This window comes from Cryptomeria japonica, chromosome 11 (genome assembly GCF_030272615.1).
Source record: "Cryptomeria japonica chromosome 11, Sugi_1.0, whole genome shotgun sequence".
NCBI classification, from domain to species: Eukaryota; Viridiplantae; Streptophyta; class Pinopsida; order Cupressales; family Cupressaceae; genus Cryptomeria; species Cryptomeria japonica.
Window position 1 is genome coordinate 342,319,369 of NC_081415.1, and position 20,475 is coordinate 342,339,843.

The window sequence follows — 20,475 nt, forward strand, 5'->3', positions numbered from 1 at the left end:
TATTAATATCATTATATGTTTACTTTCATAATTATTAATCATTTTCACTTTAAATTAATCATTGATGATATTTGAGAATCTAAATTTAAGTTTTTTTTCTACTTTTTAGGTTGCATATATGTGTATATTTATGATTTTTTATTTTTTTTGTATGGACGTACCCAAACCCCCCCCAAAAAAATTGCCGTACAGGGGTACTGTACCCACATACCCGTACCCGTACCCGTACTGGCAACTTAGCTCTTGAATGATGATTGATTCCAGACATTCTGTTCATGCTCTTACAAAAGGTAAAAATAGTATTTCATGTGCACTTTCTTCTATTCACAGTTTCACACTAACATGATTTGTACTCCTGTTCCTCCCATTAAAGTAATTGCTGCTGCCGACTTGGTCACTAGGAATAGTTATAATCCTTCACTTCTTTCTTCTACCAGAACAAACTTTAGCATTCCCATCTCCTTGTTTCTGGATAAAAGAACCAATCTACACTACCCAGCTACATCTATATTTGCTGGATATTAAATGTTTAACTGATGAAGTTGATAATCCTGAGGACAATGCTACTCCTCTTCCGATTCCAACACCCAATCTCAAACTTGTTGAAGATAACGATGCACATCCCAATAGGCAATTAATGGTCTCTTATAATCCATTGAGCTCTAGATCTCTCAACAAGGGTATACTCATCAACTTTTTGATCTGCTGCTCACTTAGTTGCCAACTATCAAAGGAAACCAAAAAGCATGCTTGGTTGTCTTGAGAAGCAGGAGGAAGGGCTATCCTCTGCAATTGTTACCAAAACATGCTTAACCGAACTACTATCATGCTCATTCTCAGCACTGAAAGAATAAGAAGGGAGGGCTCTGAACACAGTTAGCCTTTCCAGATTTGCTACACACTTAAAAGGTCTCTATTCTCAGAGTTATAATGTCAATTGGGTCACGTTTCAGATGGAGCCGTGACATGCACAATCAGTGGGTCCAAGTGAATGGGCTATTAGCTGGACCTGGAATAATGGAGGCCACACACTACCTCAATATCACATTGGGATGTGTCACTGCTCTCTCAGTAGGAACATTAGATGAAGCTAAGGGTTTTCATCGTGCTAAAAATACATGTTTTCTTTTCAAAGTTCCAAGTTCTTTTATGTAGATGCAGCTCAAATGTCCTTCCAGTTGGTACACTTTCGATTGTTATTAGGGTTTTCATGTGTGCAAATGTTTTTTATGGCTGTTAGGCACTCTCACCAAAAGTGCTTGTAATGATTCTTACTAAGAGCACTTATCTAAGTATTTTTGTAAATTTTATATATTTTGAATATATAATTATTTTACACTATCAAAAGAAAGTAGAATGTAAAGGGCATTGTCTAAGGGCACATTTTTAGGTTCTTACCCACCAGCACATCAGGATTTGCTTATTGGAACCTCCTTTCATGGACTTGACCAACTACCTAAACTTGAGTTTGGATGTTGGAATATGTGATGTGGTAATAAATATCTTGATCTAATTTCACAAAATGACAACGTTGTGGCATAGGATTGTTTGGGGATTAATTAACTAACAGTAATGTTTGATCCTGTACTGTATAATTGTATGAATAATACGTGACATGGGTTAAAAGTGCTATCTAGAGTTTTAAGCTAATTTTGCTCCTGTTCATGTGCTTGTTCATCACATGTTAACATGTAATATTTGTGCATGACCTCTAGAAAGGAACAAAAGTAAAGTTTATAAAAAGATTTTTGAGTTGATAGTTTGATACTTGAAATACAGCTTTTTCTTTCTACTGATCATGTTGTTGGTTGCATTTTACATGATTTTCTTCCATACTAGGGAATGTCTTGTGGTGGTTGTGCAGCATCGGTCAAGCAGATATTAGAAAAGCAGGTAAATGCATTATTACTTTCTGAAAGTTCTTAACTAGTATATATATTGTATTATGTTAAAAGCATATGAAAAACTTGAAGGTGCTTAGGACTCTTAATGCCCAAATATATGTTGAGGGACATGTTACATTGTAGATTGGAACAAAAAGCACAGCAAATTTGAAACAAAAAGTTATAAGTGTTGCTTTCTGATTGACAGGTAGATTGGACAAAGCCTAGTTTTATGCTTTGTTTTCATGTTTTTAATGATATCATGGATTATGTTTTTAATGATATTATGGATTTTGGCATTGTTTGTATAGTTGCACAAGGTTCGAAATCAAAGTCGAATTCGACAGCCATGAAATTAGGATGAAATTCGTCAAGGGAAAAATTCGAAAAAAAAATCGGATAAAATTCGCCTTATATCAAAATTAGTTTTAAATATAATTTTGTTTATTTTTAAATATATGTAATACTCAGCCTAAACCCAGCAGTGACAGCGACCCAGCAGCCATGGGAGAATAGAAAGAAGCCCTTGCAACAGTTTAACTCAGCCTTGCACTCCCCTGCAACTTCATCACACACTCCGCAGCCTCTTCATGCACTCTAACTTCAAAAGCCCTAAAGAAAATCTGCTGAAAATCTATGTTGTGTGTTTCCAGAGGCGGAGAGAAGCGTTTTATAAAGAAATTCTGCCGAAAATCAATGAAAACCCAAAATGCTTTTCAAAAAGCCTTAACAGAACGCTCTTTACATTTTTGTTTTAATAAAAAAAAAGCGACGTTCTGGGCGTACGAATTTATGACCGAATTTGAACGCATTTTAAAAAAAAATTGAAATTCGAAAAAATTCAAACTCCATCCTTGAAATTCGCCGTATTCTGTGACTTAGGGTGTAGGGTAATCTACCACAGTAGAAAGTTGAAACATGTCTGGATGTCCTTTTAACCTAGAGCCTTCTCCAATAACAGAAGAGAGATGTTATGTTGGATTATGTGCATGCAATGCTGGCTGAATTTGACAGTTTCAAGTCTCATAGAAGTACGAAAATGTTGGAGGTTAACTTGAAATTTCCAGTTTCAAGTCTTATTCTAACATAAGCATATGACATAGGGTCTACTTGTGATTCATGCTTTAAAGGATTCTGTTGTTACCTGCACCGTAGTTATAACTAAAAGATACCCACCACTGAATGGATTGCTGATTTGTTTGTTTAATTCAGTTCTTTGGCAGTGTATGTGTTTTTTTGGATTTTTGAGGTTAATGCTTGAAACTTGACAATGTAGAATGAATACAAATGCAATACATAAAGAAATACTGACTGGAATCAAATTTTCAGACTTCTGATTTATTTATCAGCAATGAATAATTTCAAACAATAGTTAAATGCTATCATTCAAAGCCAAACTAACATACCAAGTGTCCTGAGCTTGCCTGGTAAGGCTTATTCTACTGCCTGAACTGAAGAATATGATGAAACTGGAGCTTCCACAATGAGACTGTAAATGATGTTCAATTCTCAATTCAATATGCAAGATATATTCTAGTTTATATTTTCTTGATCTATGTATTATATATTTATATGATAAATCTGATTATCTTCTTTTGTATGGCAAGTGAGAGAAGCATTTATTGATTTCGATGTCCTTCTCACAAATATCGATTGATAAATATATGCAAGAGGGGAGGATCAAGCAATGCCTTGACCGGTCATGTCTTTTAGACATGACCGATCAAGACATTACTTGATCGCACCCTTTGACTTATAATTACCAATCGGTGTATACATTAATCAGCAGCCCGATACAAATCGGGGTCTACGTAACTTATCATTTGACACCAATCGGTGTCTACGTAACTTGTTAACCAATACTAGTTGGTGATCGCTTAAGTGATACCAAGCGGTGTATGCTTTGCCACCCGAAAGCAATCGGTTAATCCTGATAACCATCATTAGTTTATTGTCAATAAATCAACCGATATAAATCGGGATAGTTGGTTAGCCCTATAATAATCTGTGATCACAGTTATAATGCAAACCGATATTAATCGGTATACTATGTTATGATAGTTTGAACATTGATCGAACTAAGTAGATTGAACATATACAAATGAAGAATGATCATCAAATGAAATAGCTTGAAGTTTCTCCTAATAGTTTATCGATAGGATAAATGATTAAATGAGAGACTTCATTTATCTCTCATTCAATCATTTATCTTATCGAAGCTATCATGCATTAACACTCCCTCTTAGCTAGGTAAGATAAATGCAAACAATATATCAAGCATCACAATTCAAATGATGGTTAGTATTCTTTACAGAATCTGACTCTCTAGAAAATCATATCACCTAATCACATGATATGAAGTATCACCTAAACACGTGATACAAATGTCCATCACGTCAATCTTGTGATGACAGGATATCACCTAAGCATGTGATATCAGTATTGCCTAAACACGCAATACTTAAGGATAATCATATGAGAAAGATTAAATTCTCATCTTATCCAAGTTGTGGTATGTGCACTAACATCTTATACAAATGTTTTACCACAACACAATCATGGCACATCCATGACACACCAGAGATCCAACATGATAACTGGTTTGGACATCATAAGATCGTCACCTTATAATGTCTACATACAAGTGTTCATTATCTTGAGAGATCGTCACCTCTTAGATATGAACCCAGGGGATAAAATCCAAAATGTCCTATCATGACAAAGAAGTTTACACATTAAACATCTTATTGATATGCAAATACAAATTACAAAGCAAATTACCTTTCTATCATACCTAAACCTTTTCTGAAGTGATCAACCTTCACTCTGGAAAGAGGTTTGGTCAGAATATTCGCAGTTTGATCTCTTGTACACACATATTCTAATTGGATCACATTCTTGTCTACCATATCTCGCACATAGTGGTATGGAATCTCAATATGCTTGGATCTGTCATGGAACACTGGATTTACTAAAAGTATTATGCAGCTCTGATTGTCACAATGTATAACAGTGGGTTTCATAGGCTCTCCAAACAACCCCACAAGCAACTTCCTAAGCCATACTGCCTCTCGGGCAGCCATAGAAGCTGCAATGTATTCGGCCTCGGTGGAGCTTTGAGCTACAAAAGACTGCTTCTTGCTGATCCAAGATATCATAGCTGAACCTAGACTGAAGCAACACCTTGAAGTGCTTTTTCTGTCAGTCACACTTCTAGCCCAATCAGAATCTGTAAATCCATGTAGGTCTATATCAACTTTCTCATATTTGAGACCAAGGTTTAGGGTACCTTGTAGGTATCTCATAATGTGTTTTACTGCAACCAGGTGTATCTCCTTAGGTTCACACATAAACTGACTCAGAGCATTAACTGCATAACAGATATCTGGCCTTGTATTTACCAGGTACATCAGGGACCCAATCATTTGTCTGTATTGAGTAGGGTCAGTGGGTTGTGACTCTGCTGCTGCTTCTTTAAGTTTATGTAGTTTGGTTTCCATAGGAGAGGTCATGGGCCTACAGTTTAGCATTCCGAATCTCTTCAAAATGTCCAAGGTATACTTTCCTTGGTTTAGTATAATGTTGTTAGAATTCTGCCATACTTCCAATCCTAGGAAGTAATGAAGGAGTCCCAAGTCCTTCATATCAAATTCTTTGGATAGATCTTTCTTGCATTTATCTATAAGGTGATCATTTCCTGTGATTAATAAGCCATCAACATATAAAATCAATACTAACATATCACCTTTATTCCTTTTGTAGTAGAGATTAGGATTTGCATCATTCTTGGAGAAGCCTAGTCCTGAGAGATAGGTGTCAATTCTTTCATACCAGGCCCTGGGAGCCTGTTTAAGCCCATAGAGAGCTTTCTTGAGTCTACACACATGAGACCCTGCATCATGAATTTCAAACCCTTCAGGTTGCTCTAAGTAGACTTCTTCTGAGATCTCACCATTTATAAATGCTGTCTTAACATCCATCTGGTGTACCTTCCACCCCTTTGCTGCTGCAATGGCTAATACAACTCTTACTGATGTATACCTGGCAACAGGTGCAAAAGTTTCTTCATAATCTATTCCTTCCCTTTGTGAGAACCCTCTAGCTACAAATCTGGCCTTGTGTTTTTCAATACTGCCGTCTGCAACATGTTTGATCTTAAAAAGCCATTTAGATGAAACAACAGATTTCTTAGTTGGCCTAGGAACAATCTCCCAAACATCATTTTTCATAATGGATTGATACTCTTCAAACATGGCATCCTTCCATACTTGATGTTCAAGTGCATCTGATACATTGTTTGGTTCGGCTTTAGAGAGATCATTCATAAGGGCAACATAGCTAGTGAATTTATTAGCCCATTGTTTTCCCTGAAGGTTCCTGAAGGAGCAACAAACTTCTGAGCTTCTGCTACAGTCTTGGTGGCCCATAGTGTTCTTTTCTTGAGGTTTTCTCTAGGTGGATTTTGAGTTTCACCTATAGTTTCCTTAGGATTCTCCCTCTGAAGCTCAGGAGTAGGATCATCATCAATGCCAGGGGTAGGGATATAGACTTCAGGCTCTAGTGAGCTTTGGGCTGTTTTGAAGGCTAAGTCTTCTTAAAAAATCACATCCCTACTTAGTTCAATATTCTTTTGACCAGGTATATAGATCCTGTAGGCTTTGTAGGTTTCACTATATCCTACAAGGATTCCCCTTTTTCCAGAAGGCTCTAATTTTAATCTTTTCTCCCTAGGTACATGAATATAGACAGGGCATCCAAATATCCTAAGGTGGTTGATATCTAGTTTTGTTTTAGTAAAGACTTCCTCAAGGGTCTTATCTTCAAGATGGGAGTGAGGACAAATGTTTTGAATATATACAACGGTGCTAGTTGCTTCGGCCCAAAGATTGACATTTAGATTTTGATCAAGAATCATAGCTTTGACAGCTTCAATGATTGTCCTATTTTTCCTCCCAACTACCCCATTTTGTTGAGGATTATAAGGTATTGTTAACTCTCTCTTAATCCTTGAATTTTTACAAAACTCTTTAAATAATTCTGATGTGTATTCCCCCCCATTATCAGTTCTTAAGGTTTTAATTTTATTTCCTGAGTAGTTCTCTGTTAGTGATTTGAATTCTTCAAACCTATTAAGGATCTCTTCTGATTCTTTACATTTCAGAACGTAGATCCAAGTTTTCCTAGAGTAGTCATCAACAAATATTACATAATACAAAAATCCCCCCAAAGAAGGTATAGACATGGGTCCACATGCATCAAAATGAACTAACTCTAAAATTTTACTTGTTTTCCTAGTACTATTTTGAAAACCCCCCTTGTATTTTTACCTAGGGCACATCCTTTGCATGCCCCTGAATGATATTGCTTTAACTTAGGTAGACCTGTGACAAGGTCTCCCATTGATGATAAAAGCTCTAAAATTCAGGTGGCCTATTCTTCTATGCCAAACTTCATTAGCATCTGTAGTTTCATGGATTAGGACTAAGTTGGGCTTTGTGCATAGCTCATACAAGTAGCCTTGTCTTTGACCAATAGTTTTAGCTTTCTTGATGGATGAATTCTTTGGCCAAGCCAACACTCTGTTGTCCATGAAGGTCACTCTATATCCATTGTCTTCTAGTGCTGATATTGAGACTAGGTTTCTCTTGATGCCTGGAACATATAGTACTCCTTTAAGTTGTAATAATACACCTGACTTTAGTTTGATGGTGCAGGTTCCAACTCCTTTGATTGGATGTGTAGAGTCATCTCCGATAGTTACTTCCTCATCATTTTCCTCTTTCATGGAGTCTAGCACTTCTCTGAATCCTGTAATGTGTCTGGATGAGCCACTGTCGATCACCCAGGAGTTAACTTTGTTTGATGCTTGCTTTTCTTGTTTGAGTTTGTATTTAGAACTTGGAGATCTTCATCTATATTCTTTTGCTTGATCCTTTTCTTATTTTGCCTTGATTCCTCTTGGAGACAGTCAGCTTTTAGCCTATCGAATTTTGGAAATTCATCCCTTGCACTGATGCCTTGGACAAATGTTTCCCATATGCTAGGCAACCCATCTAGAGCAATGAGTGTTAATTCGTTGCTTTGGATCTCATATCCAAGGGTTGCTAGCTCATCCCTTAGGGCTGATATTCGCATGAAGTAGGCATTGACTGATTCTCCTTTGATCATGGCTATGTGATTTATTTCTCTTTTTAAAGCCAAGGTTCTACTGGCATTAGATATCTCAAATGCATCTTCAAGTGCTTTGAACATGTTGTACGCTTTCATGTTTCCTTATGATGGGCATAATATTATTTCTCACCCCGTCAACTATGATTTTGATGGCCTTTTCATTTCCCTCTCTCCAAGTTGTTTTGTTAGGTTCAGTCTCAGGTTTTGTAGTTTCAGTTTTTACAAATGATTCGACTTTATTTTCTTTTAGAATAATCTGAATTCTAAACTTCCATGCTGAGAAGTCATCACCTCCTCCGAGTCTATCTTCAAATCTGATAGCGCTAGCCATTAGAAGAATTGTGATGTTGAATATATGCTAGTTTTGAATTTTCCACAAAATTGAACAGCCTCAGGTTCGATTTAACTATAGCTCTGATACCATGTAAATGATGTTCAATTCTCAATTCAATATGCAAGATATATTCTAGTTTATATTTTCTTGATCTATGTATTATATATTTATATGATAAATCTGATTATCTTCTTTTGTATGGCAGGTGAGAGAAGCATTTATTGATTTCGATGTCTTTCTCACAAATATCGATTGATATATATATGCAAGAGGGGAGGATCAAGCAATGCCTTGACCGGTCATGTCTTTTAGACATGACCGATCAAGACATTACTTGATCGCACCCTTTGACTTATAATTACCAATCAGTGTATACATTAATCAACAGCCCGATACAAATCGGGGTTTACGTAACTTATCATTTGACACCAATCGGTGTCTACGTAACTTGTTAACCAATACTAATTGGTGATCGCTTAAGTGATACCAAGCGGTGTATGCTTTGCCACTCGAAAGCAATCGGTTAATCCCAATAACCATCATTAGTTTACTGTCAATAAATCAACCGATATAAATCGGGATAGTTGGTTAGCCTGATAATAATCGGTGATCACAGTTATAATGCAAACCGATATTAATCGGTATACTATGCTATGATAGTTTGAACATTGATCGAACTAAGTAGATTGAACATATACAAATGAAGAATGATCATCAAATGAAATAGCTTGAAGTTTCTCCTAATAGTTTATCGATAGGATAAATGATTAAATGAGAGACTTCATTTATCTCTCATTCAATCATTTATCTTACCGAAGCTATATCATGCATTAACAGAGACAACAACTCGAAAATGTTTTATTGACCCTAACATGAATTATCAAAAACAATTGACGAAGAAATATGCAAACGTAGATGGAATTCCAACTTCTTGCTAGGAGAAGCTCCAATTTGGTGTGCTCTTTACCTACTGATTTGCTCCTATAGCTCCAGTATGAATCAATTCTCCTAAACAAACATTGGAATTCTTCTTATTAGCCCCTAACAATGATTTTTGTAACAAAAATTCTAGTTAAAACCCTCCAATTTATTTCTTTGGTGTCCCAGGCTGTCTCCAAATGGTATGATTCAACTGGAGGACGAAGAGCTGAACCAAATTAATAAAATAGAGTCTGAAATGACTTCTAAACTTGCTGTGATCTGAAAATCAGATTGTCTTCTTGCTGTAGCAGTTGCAAAACTCATAAAATTGGCCTTTTTTGGCAAGATATGAGCTTCCCTGACAAATAAATGTAGTGTAGATGAGGGGGATTTCGTCCTCTCACCCAAGATCTAAAGGTTTCCGTCTCCAAATCCCAAAACCAACCCTGCAAGAAACGTTGCAGACCTGCAATTACCAATGCTCTCCAAAAAACAACTTCAATATAATTGAAATGCTGCCCCTAATGTCTTTTTAACATGCCTCAAACCTTAATTCGAATTTGGGGTTAGGGTTGTACTTTTGGTATCATAAAACATGTTAAATTGTTTCTTTTTATTAAAAAAATACTTCCCCTAAGTGGTTTGACCCATCGAGGGTCTAATTCCTCATTAAAAGTGGCCATATATTTAAGTTATAACCTTTAAGTTATAACTTCTAGGGAAATGTACCAAGGGGCCACTTTATTATAATATAAAGTTACTTTTAAAACACCATTTAAATAAAATTTTTCTATTTTAAGAAAAAGTAACTTTATAACATAATATTATAAAGTTTATTTGATATAAATCCACTCAAGCCCAATTTTTGGCTAAGTATAAACTTTTTGCACCCAAAATCATCCTCTGTACACTAAATTCACCTGCGGAGATGGCTAACAGATGAATCTATGACTCCTAACTTTTCATTGGAAAAATGGCATGCACTGCATCTTGTGGCCATGCAACCTACTTATTTCATGTTTCTTATGTCATTTTTTGGTTATTCTTGTGAGAGGCCTTGGTCAAGAAAAAGATAATGCAGAGTTATATTACTTTATGGATTTGTCATATTTCATTCATTCCTGAACTTTCTTCTCTTATTGTAATAACAATGATGAATGTTTTCACTTATTCGCTGAAATGCACAAATGATACATAAGTCCATTAATTTTGAAAGCCAAAATTTCCAACAAAATGGAAACTAAAATATGCGCTGAGCCTTTGCAAATCATAGTGACAGTCAAATGGAAGAGGCAGAAGCAAACCGAATAGAGAAAATAATAAGGTATTAAAGCTCATTTATCATATTTTTTCTGATGCAAATTTCCCTTTCAAGCTTTTCATTAGGACTGAAAGGAAGAGTATTCTCTAATTAGCTTATACAATCACCCTTCTGCTATATAGCAGGCTCAGGACTGAAGACTCAAACTAGCTATAGAAGGTGGAAGCTTGGCAACAAATCTTTAGACCTTTGCATACCATCTTGCGTCAAAAGGGAATCACAGAATGTGTAATATAGGAATTGTATGCCACAAATTGCCATGCCTTGAAAGGAGCAATTGTAGAATTCCTCTCATCATGCTCCATCATTGAATGAACAGGGTCATACTAATAATCATAAGAACAAAAAGAACAAGCCAAAACACACAAAAACATACCAAACAAAATAGTCAGATACTAACTAAAAGCTCAAACAATCTAATGATCTATCTAATAAATCATAGAAAATAAACATGAATACATACCTCTATAATTGCAGACTGTGTTGTTAGTGTTTTAATTCACATCGTTTGGTGGGACACAAAATGAAACAAATGTGCAATAGAACTGATCATCAAATTTGAAGGGGAAGTTCCTTGTAAATAAAAACTAACCTAATTTTTAGAATAAATACTTGCTATCATTAGTCTCTACAATATTTTTGGGATGTTTTGTACTGTCGCCAACTTTTTATTTTTGATTTGCTACTTTCATAATGAACAAGCACAGAGCATATTGTGAAGGGGGGTGAGACTAATATTATAATTAAGTGCTTTTGGCAGCAAGCCACACAACTCAATATTGCAACTGACACAAAAATTTGGAAGTAATTAAATACTTATTTTGAAGGCAGGTGTTCTAGATTAAATACAAACTGAAAATTGAAAATTACTGAAGCTAATTTTAGTGGCAAGCCTTCCAAAACAAATTACAAAAATCTCAAATTTTCAGAGAGCTACACAGATTAACATTAGAAATATTAATGCTAAATGATTTTCTGATGTCATGGTGGCATAGCCTTCCAGACCTACAAATTAGGAATCAATTATTAATATGTTAGTCTTAGATTATTTATTAGAGTAAACTGCATGGAAATTTATAATGTGATCAATTGAAGGATTATTTTATAATTTTTATCATTGCTGGTCGGTAAACAATACTAGGAATATTTATAAATATAAACTGAAAACGATCGTCGATTGAATAGTAACAAAAATCCTCTGTAATAAATAAATATTAATGTATTTTCATAGACCAAAAGGGGCCCCACTTTTAAGTATCACCTTCCACAAAGTACAGCTGTCATGTCCCCTCCTTACTCGTTATATATATAATAAATGAAGCGATTATTATTATTAATTAATATAATAATTAACAACAAATATTTATTTATTAAATATTATTATTAATTGATTAATATCTATTAATATTCATTTATTTATCTGAAATTATTATTAACTAATGAATGATATTCTTTTGAAATAAATAATGGGCCCGATCCTCTAAGGGTCCCACGTAAAATGATCACCCCACTTTGAATGGTGGTGATTCTTCCTTGAGTCACCACTTCATATAAAGCTTCACGGGGATTACCTAAAAAAAATAAAATTCATAGCCAGAGAAGGGATGGTTCACCAACCAGTTGCAGCATCTGAGGGAAAAGAACATGAAATCGAATCGACCATCACGATATGAATATCAGAAACAAAGACACCATAGGCCTCAGCGAAGACAATAAACCAACCTCTTCGACCATAAATATTATTCGGATGCCTTAGTTTGATCATTCACTCATGAGGAAGCCGATATGCTTAGTAATACATTGAATAGGTACTCCGACGTGACTGATATCTTACCTGTGACCTATGTATCATATTTGGTGTTAACGTGAGGTTGACCCCCGTGCGTAATTGATTACGTGAAAGGATACCCATATACATTGCGGGATGTGCTTCATACATATACTGGAATATATGAAGTCTGATAAAATTGTCATATTCCGATTGAGCATTAATATTAGCTATTAAATAATATCAAGCTGCTGTTAAGGATAACCAAGGCAACGACTTTGTAAGGAATCGCTGCCTTTGGCCAAACAGCACCCTCCATTCATATAAGGAGGATGACATCGCAGTTATGGCAGTTATGGGAGAAAAAAATAGGTATTTTCTCTGATGTAAGCCAGCCAAGACATAAATAAGTGTTTGAGCATCATCGAATAGGAAGGATGATTACAAAATACTAAAAGCTGTATTAATCAGATCAGAACTGTTACTAAGTTACAGCCAGTAATATCCTCCTCCTTAGTGGTAATACACGCAGTTACAGGCAGTAATACATATATTAAGTTATGCAGTTACCGGCCATAATATGTATATTAATAATATCTGAAAATAGATGAAAGTATATGAATATATAAATATATATATAGAGAGAGAGATAATGTTTTTATCAAACAAATAAATATTACTGTAAATCAGAAAGAGTTCACAAGGTAATTAACAGTAAGAATAATATGTTTGGATATAATCCTCGCTACTGCAGTCAGTATTCAAGAAGTTGGGAATTAAGATGTTCCAAGGAAGGGGCGGTCTAAATCCAATTAATAGGATGAGCCCAAGACATGGTAGGGATCAGCAACCCAAAAAACTTTGAGGGCATGGTCCCCAGATAGGTAAGGGCTTGGTTCTGTAAACTTATTATGGATGTATGGTAGATGAACAATTTACTTGTTAATAATTGATGAATTAATTGAATTATAGAATATCACAGATTTGATTCATGTTAAGTTAGATTTGTCTCCTAATCAAGTTAGTTTAAGTCATAAGTATATTGGAATGGATTAATTATGGTGAAAACAAGCCTAGACCTAATAGGGGACATTACAACAGCGGTTGGATTGATTATTCCGGTAGCCAAGGCAAGAATAATTAATACTTTTAATTGGAGCGGCGGCCTTGAAGTTTGGAATCACAACCTCTTTCAAAGGTAGGTCAGGCCAATAGTATTTGCATGACACCGAGTAAATGACATAGATGAAACTTAGAAAGCTGAGGCTGGATGATATATGGAGTAAAATGGTAGGCAGTACCTTATGTTATGCTACAGGCTATTATTAATTAAAATGAACAATATAACATTGTAGGTAAAATAAACATAGATGGAAACAGAGTTGGTTCAGCCAACCAACAATATATTAATAATATTCATCACTTACCAACAATAAAAATTAGCCCAACACCAAAGCGATTACAAGTATTAATTTGTAAACTCACTGACAATTGCAAACACTGAATTGAAACTGGAAAATAAATGCAAACCATTAGTTTATTAGTAATTCTTGAATGGAATTGCTCAAATGAATAGGAGGGTATTCGCTCTCGAATCCATTTTCTTGTCTAAGGGTTTTTGTCCTAGGTTAGAAAATATGAACAATGTTAAATCTCAAGAGAAATGCATTTGACAATGTGAATTGGTAACCCTCTCTATTCCTCGACTCTTTATATAGGCTTTTTGCGGAAATATAATGTTACTTTCTTTTTACTCATTTTCCCATCCAAATCAATTTTTGTAAAGTGTCTAGAAAATCCTTTTAATTAATATTATTTTTGGACATTTTTTGTAACACTTTTGAGCCTCTTAACTTCTTTAATAATAAAACATAAGTTGCCTTTCTATGAATAAATCATAAAATCTTTTGGACGACATAAGTTAAATTATTAAATTATTTCCCTTGCCTCGTAGTTGTAAAAGTCGAACTTGGCAAATTTATTGAACTTTTGAAAATACATAATTTTTTAAAATATTCTTCATAAAACCACATATACTGTATTTGTAGAATACATTGTTGATTTCCATCATATATAAATCAAAATTTGAGTTTAATGCATATCATAGACCTAAAAACAAGTACAACCTCAATGCATATTAATTTCAAGTTTTGGTACCAATGAAATTATATATCATAAATTTCGTCTACAACTAAAGCTCAAAAAAATTTGTTACCTCTGTATGGGTGTTGTTGAAGTAGTTGGTACAACTACAATATCCTTGGAGAACATTGCTATTTATAGTAAGTGCTTGCATGGTGCTAATCTTTTTGGTTTTTTTGGATTTGTTTTCTTTGGTTCCTAGAGAATATTGCTATTTATAGTAAGTGCTTGTATGGCGCTAATCTTTTTAGGTTTTTTCTGGGTTTGTTCTCTTTGGTCCTTGGAGAAAACTGCTATTTATAGTAAGTGTTTGGATGACAGTAAGTTTTTTGGGTTTGTTCTCTTTGGTCCTCGGAGAACATTGCTATTTATAGTATGAGTTGGTGTTGACATTAGTTGTCACCTTACATATTCAATAGGTTTTTGCAGTGTTACTATTTTGGGATAGTTGGTGATTGTGTTAATGATTGATGACTTAGGGTCCTCAGAGAACACGACTTTTTATAGTATGAGCTCGTGTTCGCATCAGTTATCTTCTGACAACTTCAATTGGTTTAGGTAGTGTTACTATTTTGGGATGGTGATTACATTGATAATAGTATCTTGACAACTTATGGTGTTTTGAGGTATTGTTTAAATAACATTAAAGTATTAAAGTTAAACTGTGTATTTAACTTAACGTTATTTAAATTTAATAAAGTAACTTTATATTGGTCCCTAGGGAGTTATAACTTATAAGGTTTTAAATTATTTAATAAAGTGCTTTTTAGAAGTTGGCGCCAACATAGGGAGACATAAGGAATTGATAAATTTAAATCTAAAAGGTTGCACAACCCTAATTAGAGCATTGAGATTGGAGTCTATAAAAAAGTATTTTGGAGCTCATTTGCTCAATGTTGAGTTTATTATTTCTAATACTTCTATCCGAGAAAAGCCTGCATGGTTGTGGAGATTTGGACTTGCTCCATCTTAGCCTTCCTAGCGATGAAATCTCTCTTGAAGAAGATTAGCTATAGCAGTGAAAGATCTACTCTAGCTAATTTGTTGTAGACATCTTTTAGGTATTTAATAGTGCATTTAAGATTGGAGATTTCTTTGTGTGGTTACTGAAGTGACAAGATTGCATAAGAGTTTGGTGTGGAGATTTGGAGGTTCTCAGAGGCATTTTTCCTACATCTTTCTTGGCGTGGATTTACTTCATTTCTTGGTTTGGGAATGTGTTGTCCTCATTTTTGTAAATAAAAAATGAGAAGCAACCCCCTTTGAAATTTTGTTAAAATTCATTCTTTGAGTCTTTTTGCATGCTTCCCAAGGTTGAAATTTGTCTCAAATTTTGCCTATTTTGGGTGTGTGCCTTTCTTTGGCTTTCCTTGGTTAGTTCTTATTTTTTTCAAGTCTTCTTTTTTGCACCTTTAGTGCAAAATCGGGTTTCAGAGATCACATTGCAAGTTGGGGGTCTCTCCAAGTGTATTGCAAGTGAAATCTATTCACTTGTAATCGGGTATCTAAGACCCAATTACAAGTATAAGGGGTTTTTGTTGGAGTTTTTCCACTTTCAAAAATATCATTATAATTGTAGACACCTAAAATTGTCATGTCTAATTAAATAAATATTTTATTTATTTAATTACTTTAGCCTAATTCTTCTATTAATTAAATAAATCTTTATTTATTTAATTAATTCATTTATCCTCTTCTAGCCTTATTTTTCATTTAAATAAATTCATTTATTTATTTAAATTATCTTTTTCTTAAATTAAATAAATATTTTATTTATTTAATTTGATCCCACTTCTATTAATTAAATAAATCTTTAATCAATTCATTAACCTTTTCTACCTATGACACATGTCATTCATCTCTTAATTCCTACACTACCTACCCTCTCATTATTTTATTATTTTCTCTACCTACCCTTTAATCATAGTCGACCATTTATCTTTTACACCTCTCAATCTTATCCCTCCATTTCTTATAGTGTCTTCTATATAAGGAGATGCTTCCTTCATTATCAAACCCTTACTGTGCATCCCAGACTACTTGATCAATTGACTACACTACGCTTTGCACTTTCATATGCGATCCTACTTGCAACCACATTTCCGTTCTTTGTTGAGCTCTTGAGCACATAAAATCTGAGAGCAAATATATCAAGCAAGATCAATGGAGATAGGAAGAATGGAGATCCAAACCCTATTGGACATGTGATGGTATAATCTTTGTGATTTCATTTGATTTTCATTGTCTTAGGTAATCTTCATATGTTATGGTGGATCTTTGTTGTTGTTAGGCTAGGGTTTTGTGGTTGAATTCATTTAGTCTTTCAACATTTTTGTTATCCATTTTCACCTTAAACATTTTGGCACACCCGGTGGGACATGGATTTTTGTTAGATATGCGTTTTTTGCAGGTTTTTCTAACCCTATATTGCTGTTTTGTAAAACAATTTGGAGAATATCCTTGTGCAGCTAGGGTTTTGGACACAAAATCAAGATCTTAGAGAGATTCGATCATATCTCACAAACGGCTGAGAATTTTTGTACCAAATTTTGTTTGCAGGTTGAGGACAGTATTAGCAGCTCTCAATCCAAAATTCAGAATTTTTGGAGCACATTTGCATTTTCCATGATTTTTTTATGATTTTTCATAAAAAAATAATTTTGAGAGCAAATTAGCAAATTTTTCAGATTTTCTTATATTTTTGAAAAGATCTCTGATTTATACACATGATCTGTTCTTTGTAGCGGCCCACACACATACGATTCTTAGTAGAGATACAGTTCGCCACGAGGAGTTTTCGTGGGGACTGATGCTTGGCTGCCCTGAGAAGTGAGTGCCGAGGGTGGAGCCAGTGGGGTCAAGCATCTAAGTATCCGCTCTGAATAGCGTAGCCTCGGGGGAAACTCCATGTGGGATCAACAACTATTGTCTTGGCCAGCCATAAGAATTGTGCTTGACTTATTTTGAACATTCAAACATTCAAGACCAAACATCAAAACATTTTGTCTTTTGTGTCTTCAAGTGTATGCAAAACAATTTTACATCAAACAACACACTTGTCTTTGAGTCATTTTGGAGTCTAAACACTTGCAAACGTTGAGTCCTCATCAACACTGTGTCCTCTTGTCACGAAAAAACAGTCAAACATTCAGATTTGGTCACAACAAAACAACTTCACAGATTGGAAAAATTACACAAAGTTTGCAGAAACACGTCTGTGTCTGACAGAAAAGCGTCTGTGTCATCTAACCGCGTTTATGAAGGGCAGAAACGCGTTTGTGTTCTCTTGAGCAACATTGCACTTACAACATCTCAGAAACGCGTCTGTGTTAGACAGAACCACGTCTGTGTCATTTAAGTGCGTCTGTGTCTGACAGAATAGCGTCTGTGTCCTTTTAGCGCGTCTGTGAAGTATACAGGCACGTCTGTGTTCAGGATTGAAAACTTTCATAATTCAGCAAACAAGAACAGACAGTTTCAGACTTATTGAGCTTCCTAGGTTATCTCTTTGGGGTTTTCATCTAGCATTCACCCTGTCTTTGGGTCTCACAAAGTCCATTATTGCTTAACACCTTACATTACACTCACATTTGTCTAAACCTGAGTCAAAAGGTCACTTGCTTGTCCTCATCTTACTTTGTCAATATACTACATACAACAACACTTTGCTAAGTGGTCCCTCATCAAGGTCTATCACCTTTGGGTCTCATTTGGTCTTACTTAGAGTCAAGGTCAACTTACCTCATCAAGAGAAACTATCATCTCTTTGGAAGTCACACCTACTCTACTACATACATACTTGGTCTTACACTTTGGACATTGCAAGTAAACCTCAGATTCATTTACATTCCATCCAACTCTTGGTCTTTCATAGCTTTCCATTTTCATCTAGTTTCACACATCTTGGTCAAGACCTAGTTCATGGTTGAAACTCGTTCCCAAAAATCTAGGAGAGAAGCTAAAGAGGCTCAAGAGTCCACAAACATGAGTTCTTATGAATATGACAATGATATCTTTTTCAATTCAGATCATACTACATTACCTGACATGGATGCCTATAGAAACATTCCAAATGTTGAGAACATGGACACTACAAACAACAATGATACACACAATGACAATATGGACAACTTCTTCGTACATTCAGCAGAAGTGGAAGACACCATTATGAATCCCCATTTCAATCGATTGGTTGAGGAAATAATGAGGAGAGATAGACAATACTTTCTACAAGTGATGGCACAAAGTGGAGCCAAGATCCCTCAGGATTTTGACATGGCTCAAATAATGGAAAATCGACCTTTGCAACAAACTCACTCCAACATGGATCAAAGGAGGCCTAATAGTGGAGGCAATAGAGGACCACATATGGTGCCTAAATCACCATCATCTTTGTTTCAAAAACCAGAGGTCCCTTACACACATGGTCAAGCATATGATACTCACCTTCGCAGACCATTATGGAAGTCTTATGCAGAAAAATATGCTCAATCACATACCAATGCTAAGGATCAACCGCCAAAGCAATTGGATATTCAAAGGCATGCTCAAAATTTGGACACAAGGAAACCCCGCGTCAAATTTGGGGGCAACACACTAGAACAAACTCATGACATGCCTATAGAGTATGGTATACATGGACAAAGCAGATATTCCATTCCTCATCATGACTCTATACCAAGTGGTCCATATACGCAACATCATTATAGACCTCCTCCATATGAACATGTGTATGATCAATATCATCCATATATGCAACATGCTCCTCCTCCAATTGGTGCCTCAAGCATGGGGTATGGTCCATGAAGTCGGTCTCCACCGAAGAACAATTTGGAGCAACAAATCAGGGACTTACAAAAGAAAATGGAGGACATAAATACACCGAAGCCAACTTACACAATGAGAGACATATGCCCTTATCCATTTGACAAGAGCATTCCAATGCCTCCATTTCCTACACACTTTGTGACACCTAAGTTTGATAAGTATAGAGGCAAAGGGGATCCTAAGGCACATATAAGACAGTTTTTCACAGCTTGCATTGAGGTAGCAGTAGAAGAGACATATTTGATGAGATTATTTCCACAAAGCTTAGGTGATCAAGCTATGGAATGGTTCTCCCAACTCCCACCTAGAATAAAGTCTTGGGGTGATCTAGCAGAGGCATTTATCTAACATTTCTCATACAACATAGAGACAGACATATCGGTGACCACTTTGTGCAACACCAAACAAAAGGATGGAGAATCTTTTTCATCATTTTTACAAAGATGGAGGAATCTAGCTAGTAGATGCTCTTGTGAAATTCCACAAAAAACAAATAGTAGAAATGTTCACCCAGAATGTTAATAAAGACATTGGCTATGATCTAAGGAAAGCTTGTTTGTCCACCTTCAAGGATGTCATTGAAAAAGGCTTAGCGACAGAAAAGGTCCTAATTGAACAGGGAGTCATTAAGATATTCAAGGAAAACAAAGATGACTTTAAAGGAAAAGACAAGCCAAGATTTTGGAACAAAAACAAGAACACAGTCAATGATGGTGTTGTTGATGCCAATACAGTGCGACCCAAAATAGTTTTTTCGGGATCAATCTCTACAAACAATCAAGTGAATACTCAAACAACTTCCAGATCACGAAGGAAGTACACCCCATTGGGAGAACCACTTGAGTCAGTTTTCAAGAAGCTAGTGGCAAACAAAGTAATCACAATTCCAGATTTTCCTCCATATGAGCCAAAGGTCAAACCAAATTGGTGGAATGATGATGAGTATTGCGAATTCCATCAGAGCAAGGGTCATAAGACAGGAAATTGTCACTGACTGAAGAACATCATACAAGATCTCATTGATAGAGGTGACATTGAGATTGAAGGACACTCATCCAATCAAGAACATGAGATGTTTAAGGAACCATTCCCAAAGCATGACAAGGGA

The 20,475-nt window shown here is 35.4% G+C and overlaps 1 protein-coding gene across 2 annotated transcripts in view; it reads left to right on the forward strand.

Moving 5' to 3' along the window:
• LOC131074819 (copper-transporting ATPase PAA1, chloroplastic) overlaps positions 1 to 20,475 on the forward strand; it is a 257,652-nt gene that overhangs the window by 22,617 nt on the left and 214,560 nt on the right. For both annotated transcript variants that reach the window (XM_058011520.2, XM_058011529.1), the window contains exon 2: positions 1,840 to 1,893. In XM_058011520.2, the coding sequence (XP_057867503.2) occupies positions 1,840 to 1,893 (54 nt within the window). The remainder of the gene's footprint in view (positions 1 to 1,839; positions 1,894 to 20,475) is intronic.